General features: G+C 45.2%; 1 protein-coding gene across 2 annotated transcripts in view; it reads right to left on the bottom strand.

Annotated features, from left to right (window-relative positions):
• The window catches only part of EDEM1 (ER degradation enhancing alpha-mannosidase like protein 1), a 43,800-nt gene extending 33,855 nt beyond the window's left edge, over positions 1 to 9,945 (bottom strand). For both annotated transcript variants that reach the window (XM_029601458.1, XM_029601457.1), the window contains exons 1-4: positions 9,380 to 9,945; positions 4,618 to 4,690; positions 3,144 to 3,247; positions 2,443 to 2,614 (exon numbers count right to left, since the gene is read on the bottom strand). In XM_029601458.1, coding sequence (XP_029457318.1) covers positions 2,443 to 2,614; positions 3,144 to 3,247; positions 4,618 to 4,690; positions 9,380 to 9,945 — 915 coding nt within the window. The remainder of the gene's footprint in view (positions 1 to 2,442; positions 2,615 to 3,143; positions 3,248 to 4,617; positions 4,691 to 9,379) is intronic.
• Positions 9,946 to 11,351: the final 1,406 nt, after the last annotated feature.

Here is an 11,351-nt window from a genome sequence, read left to right on the forward strand (position 1 = left end):
TTGAAGTGCACCTGGAACAAAGATCCCCGCAGGCCCAGCGAACAGAAGTGCGAGGCATGGCACCAACTGTGTGGAGTAGCTGCTGCAGTCCCTACTTCCAGAGTGCGCTTCCAAAACACAGCCTGACTTACCAGCTGCCCTGCCTCTGAAGAGGGAACCCCAGCCACCAGTCTGAGAAACAGCAAGCAGCAAGAACAATAAAGGGACTTGGCTTTAAAAAAAAAAAAAAAAAAAAAGTGATTTGTTTAACAAAAACTTTAACCAAAAAACCAAACCCAAGCCTCCCTGGAGTAAGCCCAGGAATAAAGGGAAAAAAAATGTTCAATTTTTAAATTCCCCAGGTACTTTCCTACTCCATCCAATGCTTGAAAAGAGGGCTGCCAGCAGGACCCCCAGGCTGTCTCGTGTGGGCTGAGGGATCTGGCCCACCAGATGTCCGCCCTGCCGATTCTTGGACAGAGCAAAAAAGGGTCACCAACCCTGGCTTGCCCGCCTTGACCAAGGAGATTAGCTCCACCAGGACCTGCCAACTCCCCGGGAGGAATCCCACAATCAGATCTTCTAGAAATCTCCCCCCCCCCCCCCAGACTGCAGGTTTGCACCATATACCATCTGCTGGAGACAGAAAAATACTGAGGGACTGCAGGTGGCACAGTTATAGACCAGTTTCAATAAAACCGTGTCTCCATCTACTGGCAGGAGTACAAAACCAGGCATCTGGACTGACCTGGGTAAGACCTGGGAAACTGTCATTCCAAAACAAACCCTGCATCATGCACAGATCACTTTTACTGCTCCATCATCAACATTTTCTTTCGGGTTTCTATAAATTGATTCCGAAGATATTGGCTCTGCAAATTTTACTGATAATTTATCATCTCTGGTTAGCAGGGAGCACCATCCTGTCAGAGCTGCTGTCCCTTTTATTTTGGCTCAGCAATTTGCTTCTCCTCTTTTGGGCTTCCAGCTCAATCGGACGTAGCCTCTACTAGACTATGGTGCTATGGGCCTTCACTCGCAACTGCCTGGGAATTTTACGTCCTCTCTCAGCTCACTTAATCCAGTCATTGCGGGGACAGTGCTGGGCCCAGGGCCCCCCTTCTGGAAACCTATAATCATGGGCTTGAATCCACCCAGTAGGTACGAGCATTGTGAGATTGACTGGAAATCCCTCTGCAGCATCCCCAGCCCAGGGAGCAGAAGACCTAACTTGGGGACTGCATGCAGTGCTTTGCACTGAGCATTGGGCTAGCCTAGAGCTGCTGACTCTTGAGGATCCTGGGACACATTGGGAAGCAAGGCTGATGTTCTCTTAATGCGACCAGAACGACAGGTTGCTTTTCTCTGTTAATTTATGTCTTAATTTGTGATTGATAGTTTGTTTTTAAGCTAGTTTTACTTTGTTAGTGTAACCTACTTTAGTAAAAAAAAAAAAAAAAAAAAGACAATGACACTGAAGAACTGCCAATTGGGTGCTGTCGCTTTAAGGGCTGAAAACACAGCCCAGTTGAAGTCAGTTGGGGCAGGTGCAAACAGACCACTGCTTCCAGAGCAAGAAGGAGGAAGTTCTCTGCTCTGCCCTGAAAACTAAAGACATTTGTTTGTTTTAATTAAGGATCCATGCTGTGAAGTATTAGTAGCTTGAATTGCCAGAGACTGAGGGTTCCCTTGGCAACAAGGGTTCAGCAGTTAGGATTCAAAGAAGTGCTGACCTCATCTCCCACCCTTCAGCATTCAAACTGCTTCACGGTAGGAAAACGAGCTGGGACTTTGAAATAAATGCAAAGACTGTGTAAAGATTGGAGGTAGCTGCTGAACTGTCACCAGTTGAAATCTTTGAGCAGTATTTCATGTCTGAGCTACTACACTTTGCATGTGTTTGCAGAGTGAGCAGAATGATTAAGTCTGCTACTTATTATTCAGTAAAGTTTAATGCTCTTATATGTTAATGCAATGTGTAACTTTATTATTGGTGCTATGCTATCAGTTGAACTGCAGGTCTCTACAGACTTAACCTTGTATAGTCTGGTTAACCCTGAAGTAATAAACTACAAGAAACCAGTGCCATATATATATTACAAGGTTACATTAGCTTTCTACTAATTTTGATTTGTACATTGCTCTGTTTTGCAAATGTAATAAGATGTGATTCATCAAGAAATACTTTGTACATTGCTCTGTTTTGCAAATGTAATAAGATGTGATTCATCAAGAAATACTAAACATAAGACAGATGTCAAACTGACTTTGTATGTGTACCAGTGGGATCTGGGCAGGGATTTAAAGAAAAGGAACAGTCCATTTTGGATAGGCAAAGGGGCTGCAGGTGGCCTTGGGGCGAGTTCTGAGAAGCACCACATATGGTAGGGGTACATAAATTATGCCCCCCATCCTCCATATGTACCCAGTCCTAGCTAGGACCATCAGTGCTGGGATACATACCCGAGGATATGGCATTCCAGTCTTGGTGTTTTCAAAAGCTGGCAGCAACCTCACGGCTAGATCCCGCGCCATGTGCAGCAACTCGTCGTCATAGTTCTTAATGGTCATATCCCCAAAGGGCTGCTTAGAATCTGTAATGATTATATGAGCAGACAGCAGACTTCCCAAAATCCTGTTTAGAAGAATAAGTAGTATGTATTAAGAAGCAATTACATTACACTTGAGATTAATGTGTCACTCAAGGCAGTTTACAATAGTAGAAAACATCAAAAAGCCCCAAAAATGCTGGAAACTAATATCCAATTTGTAACAACATTAGAGGAAGCCAAGAGATGGGGCAGCGGGAGGCTACTGTACAATGACAGGCCAGTGCTCAAAAGAATAGCCCATTAACACCGCTAAGTACACACACACTGAGCTGAGGCTCAGAAACCTGCATGTCTACCCTTAGGTGAGAGGTGCTTTATAACATGCTGACATTACAGCTGCCTTGTCCTAAGCTCTCAAGCTACCTTTCAACAACACGTATACAGACTTTTTCCACATTTAAGTGGCTTATTCTTTAAGTGTGCCTTTTCCTGTCACGGGACAGCTGCATTCTGGAATCCTTCCACGGTTTTTGGAACTATAAAACGTGAACTGGCTAGTTTCCAGAAGAGGCACGGACAAGTTCTTTTCAAAGCTCTGGGGGAAAGATGTACCTGATTGTGGCCTCAAAGACTTGAACTGTTGAATCTTTATCAAATGAAACTGTATCAATCACCAGCTTCACTGCCCGCTGAAACTCTGAAGAATTGCCCATAACCTTAAAAAGCAAATAAGAAAAAAAAAAAACTCTGCTTACAACCACACGATAGAAAGACAGATGGCCTTTTGCACAGGAAGCTGAGAGGTAAACCCCTGTAAGAAAGAACATTCTCTACATAGCGTCACACAAAAGTACACACTAGCAGGCCAATGCAATATGGACCACATTGGGCGCCCGTTTTCCTAACACGCGCCCATCCACCTCTCCCGGGTGCGCAATGCAGTAGGCAAACGAGCCGCTGCATTAAAAAGGAGACGCTAGGGGAAACTGTGTGTCCCTAGCACCTCCCTGGCATCGGGGCGCCCAGGAGAAGAAGCTGTGGGCGGGTTAGGAAAACGGCCGCTCAATTTTACGAGCATCCGTTTTCCTAACCTGACCACTGGCAAGACTTTTACCTTTACTCCTTTTTTGGGTCCTTCAACTTAATATCACACACCATTAAAACGGAGGAACTACAGAAAAGCAGTATTTTCTGATTTTCTGTTAACTTTAAGGGTTCCTCAAGACTCTGGGGCAGGCATTAATTTTTTTTTTAGAGTAAAAAGGTGCACGTCTGGCGCACATTTGTTTTTACATAATGGGCAACAGCTAATAACCTCATCAACAAGAATTTACATGTGATGAGCGCTATTAGCTAGGCGCTGGTTTTGGACAAGTGTTTTGGATGCACTAATCCTCTTATCGCATAAGGGGCTATATGGACCCGCTTCCAAGTGCTCATTAACTTATGAGCTAGGCTCAGTGCACAATATTGCAGTGGCCTGTAGGTGTCTCTTTGGTCCATGGAACATGCGATGCCACTAGTGATGCCTTCCATCATGGCAGGAAAACTACTTCAGGAGCTTCAAAGATATCCAGTAGGGAGCCCTAACTAGAAGGAGAACATAAGGCCTTGTAAACCAACACAAAATGCTTCCTTTCAAAGAAGCTTATGGAAAGAGTCTTGCAAAAAAATGAGCTAGGTTTGTACCATACAAAGATTTCCCCATAACATGACATGGAATGGCATCTATTGATATTCCTCTGCAAAGTGACAAGTCGTTCTTAAAAATCCCCTTGAAAACAGCAGCCAGGAAGACCAGGATGTACCATCCCACCTGCTTTACACTCTTAGCTGCACTAGCTACACAGTACACCTTGAATACATTAATGAATAAGCCAGACAAGCCCATTCTGTGTTCTCTAAACCAGCTTCTCCCACAGTAAGATTATATGGTTCCTTACACTTTCCAGCAAAATCTCATTACATCAGTTCAAATGAAAGAAAAGCTCTTCAGATCCTGAGATGCAGCCAGATCATACCACAAACAAAAACAAATTGTTTCCAGTTAGTTTGTACTTGGCCAGTGTGCTAACTGAAGACTCACCGCCAACGTATCTAATACATCAATCAGAGTTAAGGAATAGTTTCCAAGGACATCATTGATGTTCAGATTTGACCTGCAATGAAAGCATGATTAAAACATTAAAAGAAACCAGTCACACTCCAAAAACGTAATTTAAAGACATTTCACAGGTGCTCACACCATAACCTGATTAAATATAACCATAAATGCTGTGATATCTGATGACAGATGGGATAGACGTGATTTGCAGTGCTTCCTCCTCTTTCCTCTTTGGAAACCTGAAGACACTGGCCTCTCTCTCACATCTAAAGGTGACTGCCTTTTGCTTGCTCTGGAAGTACAGTGAACACTGCAACCTTGTTTGGATGAAACATGCCAGATAAAATCCAAATTGTGACTATACAGACTGTACATCTACTCTGCTCCCTCAACAGCAACCAGCCAACCTAAACTTGCCATAAAAGTCAACCAACATGATGAAAATATATAAACTTAACAGTAGTGGAATCGCCAAACTCCTGTCTCATATCAGCAGAAACCTCCTCCCTGTTTTTGTGTTTGCATTGATTTGGGATTTATTTATTTCATGGCATAGAATTGACCGCGTCAACCATTTATTTCAACATACAAATTAACCAGAACCACCAGCTTCTAGTCTGGTGTACAAAATAAAATATCAAAATTCCACAAACATACAAAAAAAAAAAAATTATCAGCCCTCCTATCCCTCAGCACTTATACCATGCTTTTACCAGGTACAACTGTCATTCATCTTTAGCCCATATCAACCTAACAATAGCAAAAAATGTGCCACGCTCATCTACACACCAGCATACCCCCCTCATCTCCCTCCCAGTATACCTCTTCCCCGAGCCAGTAGACACTCCCTCTCAGCATACTTCTCTCCTACTCATGCCAGCAGATTTTCCCTCCCTGTCTCTCTTCCCCCACTCTATATGGGTCCTTTAAGAATCAATCTCCCAATGAGGCCTCTGAAAATAACCATGATTTTACTTTCTTCCTGAACTGCAGCTCAGTTTATTCCAAAATAATCTCCAAAGGAAGATCATGCCAAAGCCTGAGCCCTGCCACTGAAAAGATCTATGTGCTAACCTTAACCAGAAGGTTATCCCTTACCAGATCTAGTACATGACTTGGAACATATCACCTCAGTTTTCTAACCAGGTATTATGGACCATTCCTGTGCATGCTCCAGAACGGTATAGACAAGTTTAATCTTAGCCCTGGCTACCACCAGATCCCTGTATAGGGTTCTTTAGCAGTCTAACTCAGTTGTTCTTAACCGGTGTGTCGCCAAGAACATGCAGGTGTGTCGCCACACTTCCCGTTCCCCCGCTGACCCAGCTGCTACCCCTCCCGAGCAAAATAGGTCCTCCGCCCGGGCTTACAATGCTGATAGCCCGGGCAGAACGCTGCAGGACAGCTGGAGTCAGCGGCACCAGAATGCTCTTTTTCCCGCCCCGGCGCAGCCCAGAAGCGGAAGAGGTGAGCAGCGGGTGCGTGCGCGGGAAGAAGAGACCATGCTAGTGCAGGCAGCGTTGGTCCGAAGAAAAGAAGAGAGGTGCAGCCTGAGGAATGAGCTACGTGGCTCGGAGAAAAACAAAGAACGTCTTCAATCCCCGCAGCCAATGGGACTCCTTTCTCCATGAGGGCTGAAAATGAAGTAGGTTGCTGCTGCCTTTAGGGTTAGAAGTGGAGGAGGCTGCTGCTGCTAGGTCGAGGGAGAGGGGAGAGTGAGCGAATAAGCAAGCATGTGTGTTTGAGTGAGAGAGAGCATATGTGAACTAGAGTATGTGTGATTGAGAGCTGGTTTAGGTGAGGGAGCATGTGAGTACGTGATTGAGAGCCTGTGTGTAAATGAGAGAGAGTATGTTTGTAAGCATGCGAGAGAGAAAAAGACAGCATGTATGTGTGTGATTGAAAGCCTGTGTGTGTAAGCCTGAAAAGATAGACAGCATGTGTGTAAATGTGTAATTAAGAACCTATATAAGTAAGAGAGAAAAAGCAAGTGTATATGTGAGCGTGAGAGAGGAGAAAGTTGCAAGCAAATCATCCCTCCTCCTGCTGATTCAAAAAAATCTCAGGGCACCTGGATATCAAACATTCCCAGGTATGCAGAGCAAAAAATGGTTTGTATCCTATTTTTCATTACTAGGTCTTTGTGTCTGCTATTTTGAAATATTTTATTGGTATCTAGAAATTTTTATATGAGTTTTTAATTATTGGATATTTCATTCATCCGCTGTTTTGAAATAATCTGTTCTTTTTGTTAGTATAGTTTTACTGCTACTGATTTTATATTTCTTGATTTGTTTTGTAAGGATGGGTGATGTTTCTTTTTTTCCTTTGTTGCACTGCATACAGAGACTCTGGCTTGTTGCGGTTTCCAATTCAGTTTTTGTCTGCATGCTTCTAGTTATGCGTTTTGGTCTCTGTATTCTTTGTTAGGTGAGGGTAATTCAGCACATGTGATTCAGGTGAGGTTTTCTGCTGGCGTGTAGTTTCTGTGTAGAGCTCTATAGCAGCCTGACTTGGTCCATTTTCCTAATAGGAGATGTATTAGTGTCTTAAGGCCTGGTATAATATTTTCAGTGTTGCCTTTTCTTAGGTAAGGTGGTTACTGTTAAGTGCTGGAAACTGGCGCTGTTTTGGTGTGGGATGTTTACTGTTTATGCAATTTCTGTTCAGACAGAATATGTATCTTTTTCTTGTGTCATTGTTAACAATAAAAATAATACTGGACCTTTATTTTTTATTTCCGTCGTAAATTGTAATGAGCAGTGTCACACATGTGAGCGTGGTCTGTCAGGTGTGTCATGATGGGAAAAAGGTTGAGAACCACTGGTCTAACATGTTCTGCTTTTCCTATAGGATGGGGTATTGGTGTTCTAGGACCTATAGTAACATCTGCAATGCTGCCCTTTAGTTGCTGCTGTTTGAATCATGGGAGTTAATACTATAGTATGCCAGGTTTGCTATGTAGGTTCTGAGTGTCTTTTTTGGCTGTGCTACGTGGGAATGTCACTTTGGCTTGCTCCCTTGTTGCAATCCTCTCTCAATACTTCTATCTAAAGAAACCACTGAACTAGAGAAAGCTGTTACTATCTATGGGAGTAACAACAAATAGATCTACTTTCTGGGTTTTCCTGATCCTTGTGATCCAGACTAGCTACTGAGACTCGATGCTGGGCTCAAGGGACCTTGATCTGACCTAGCATGGAATTTTTATACTCTTATGTTCTCAACATCTTTACTAAGATACAGCCTCCAAAACAGAACTAAGAACTCAAGCTGGGGGTCTCACCTGAGATCTATATAGGGAAATATTACTGCCTTCTGCTTACACAACCAAGCATACTATGAGCTTACCCAGATGATTACTCCAACATCTCTTTCCTGTTTAACAGTATCCAGTTCTCATCCTTCTAAATAAGTGGATTTTTACTGAGCTAGAAAGTTTACAGTAACACTAAATAGGAAACTTGACCAGCTCAAGTCAGACAAACTCTAACTTCAGAATCTAGTTTTATTTTTTCTGCAAATGTACCTCTAAAACATGAGGAAATGTTTAACAAAATTGACTGAACTACTTTTGAAAGTGTGGTATATTCACTAATTTTGTTCTTTTATTTTTCTCCTATTTCACACACATTTTCTGTTATAATAAACTTACTTGATCTTAATCCAAGATGGGGGTCCTCTGACACAGGGTTTGCACAGAACAGCTGTGACCTGCAGCGCTCACAGAATTCCATAACCTCAGTTGTAAGAAAGGGGACACCTGCTTTGGTTTTACAAATATGCAAACTCCTCAACGAATAGCGGAAACGTAGCTGCTGCTGGTAGACCACAAATACCTCACATACATGGTATCAAAATTAATTCTCTAGTATTGCAGGGGAACTTCATGAAGTTAAACCAGTCCCTTCATGTCCTTTTTATAATTCAAAATTACTGATCCATAATTCAGCCATAGATCATGTTACCCCCAACCATTAGGCACCATTTGAGAGCATATACTTTACATAGTAATGATGGCAGAAAAAGACCAAAATGGTCCATCTAGTCTGCCCAGCAAGCTTCCCAAGGCAATCACTGCTGCTCTGTGCAGGTTACCCCCATGTTTCTCTTAAGGGTAGTAACTACTGCTCCGTATTTATCCCATGCCCCTTTGAAATGTCAGTACATGGAATAGTATGGAAACACAGCAGTGTTCTTGTACAGCTATCAGCATGGTAGAGCAGCATGGCAATATACCTTTGCAGATTTTGGTATGTGGGTTGTCAACATGGCAGTGCATCTGTGTAGATGTTGGTATGGGAGGGCACAGTTGGCAATATACTTGTGTAGATGTTGGTATGGAAGAAGAAAAAGCACAGTAGCATAGATGTTGGTAGTGAAGCGGGGGGGGGGGGGGCACAGTATAGTATGGGAGGAGGAAAAGCATGGGGGCCACCTGTGTAGTGGGGCACAGTACTTATGTTGACATGGGTAATGGGGGGGGGGGGGTTTGACACAGTACGGCAGGATACCCGTGTAGATGCTGGTACGGGGGGGGGGGGGAGAAGAGTGGAGATCTGCATAGCAGAAGTCGATACTAGGTGGGGGGTGGGAGGGCTAGTTAGGCAGCATACCTGTACAGATCTCGGTACGGGAGTGGGGAAGGAGGGTACAGTACAGCAACGTACCTGGGCAGAGGTCAAGTGTGCATGGATGTCAGAAAATGGGTATGCAAGTAAAGGGATAGCGCAACAATACTCACGGGTTGCCGGTGTCGGGTCCCCGGCCCTGACAGTCGATAGGATTGAGCTCGTCGTCGGGGAAGGCGTGTCTCATATAATTATCGTATCCAAAGGCAAACATGCGGCGGGCCATCTCCCGCATCTGCTCCCGCAATGCCTCGGGGAAGGAGCTGTATCTGCGGCCGTAGTCATCGCCGGGGCCCAGGAAGTAACGGCCATACGACTCGCGGCAAACGCCTTTCCCGGGACCAGCCTCTGGACGCTCCCCCCAGGCCGCGCCGAAGGAGAAGCGCTGGTAGAAGCCCAGGCTCGAGCTCGGACCTAGGCCAAAACCCAACCAAAGCACACAGTGCAGGCCGAGCCGCAGCAGCACCAATCCCAGCACTAGTGAGTGCCATTGCATGATTCCAGCCCCGGGCCCGTCAGGCGCATGCTGCTCCGGGGGTTCACCCTGCCCGGCACTTCCACCTGTCACCCGGCTACGCAGCCAGGAAATGCCGCACTTCCGGCTTTGAGAGTTACCAGGGGGCTGACTACAGAGAGGGTGAGGACTGTTGCGTTCCAAGCCTCGCTTATACCCAGCCATCTTCCCTCTTACGGTCGTACCCAAGCACTGGAGCGAGGCTTGGAACGCGCCATTTGAAACTACGCCTCAAAGGACGCGCCCTAACGTGAGTCTCGCGAAGTACAGCGCTCTCAACCAATAGGGGCGCAGCACGTGAGTTAGGCCGCTGCCCCGAGTTAGTGAGAGAATGATGAATGCGTCACATATGACGCAAGAGAAGTGATAAAGGCAAGCTGTAGTTGTATAGAAAGCAAAAGAGCAGTGAGAAGGGGTGGTCTGCCCCTGCCCCCAGCTGTCCCAAAGTTAACCCGGGCATTGCAGTGACATAGAGCTCCTTCCAGAACCAGCAGTCATAGGCCTTAAATCCAGCCATGACTGGGGCCACCTAAAAGCAAGTTTGCTTACCGTACACGGTGTTTCCGTAGATAGCAGGATGAATTAGCCATGCTGTCATGGGAACTGTCCGTCAGGCCCGGGAGGCAGAGCTTCCAAAGTGATGTCAGAGCTTTGCTCTGAGGCTGCACGTGGTTTCCCACGCTGGAAACAACTCTCCTCAGTCTGATAAAGCAAGCATGATCATGTAGTCCAGTAGACTGACAGGGAGGTGGGCGGGTCAGCATGGCTAATTCATCCTGCTATCTACGGAAACACCGTTTACGGTAAGCAAACTTGCTTTTTCCCGTCGATAGCAGGGCTGAGTTAGCCATGCCGTCATGGGAGTCCTAAGCTCCCCATCACGCTATATTGAAATTAGTGTCCATTGCAGAGCGTGATGTTCTTAAGTGTCTGTCGACTTTGCTGCCCCCCTTGCAAATGTTTGTAAGAGGGAACATCCCAGTCGGGCGTCATCTGTTGTTTGTTGATCTAAACAGTAATGGGCTATGAATGTATGAAGAGACGCCCAGGTGGCCGCTTTACATATGTCTAACAGTGGAACCTGTGTAAGATAGGCCAGAGATGTAGCCATTGCTCGAGTCTGATGTACTGTAGGGCGTGTAGCCAAAGGGTCTCGCCGCTTCTCATAACAAAATTGAATACATTGAGCGATCCAGCTAGAAATAGTTCGTTTTGCCACTGGACGGCCAGGTGCATTTGGGTTGAAGGAGACAAAGAGTTGCGATAGACGAGCAGGTAGTTGCATTCTCTTTGTATAGAGCTCTAACGCCCGTTTACAGTCCAGCATGGGGAGGAGCTTTTCTTGCTCTGAAGTATGCGGTTCTGGATAGAACGTGGGTAGTTCAATGGATTGATTGAGATGAAAAGGAGATACCACTTTTGGAAGAAAAGAGGGATGCGGTCGCAACACTACCTTGTGGTGGTAGAATTGGAGATATGGAGTATAGTGAACAAGCACTTGTAATTCACTGACTCGACGAGCCGACGTGATGGCCGTTAAGAAGACAACCTTCCACGTAAGGTACTTGGCA

Source organism: Rhinatrema bivittatum, chromosome 4, assembly GCF_901001135.1.
Source record: "Rhinatrema bivittatum chromosome 4, aRhiBiv1.1, whole genome shotgun sequence".
Taxonomy (NCBI): domain Eukaryota; kingdom Metazoa; phylum Chordata; class Amphibia; order Gymnophiona; family Rhinatrematidae; genus Rhinatrema; species Rhinatrema bivittatum.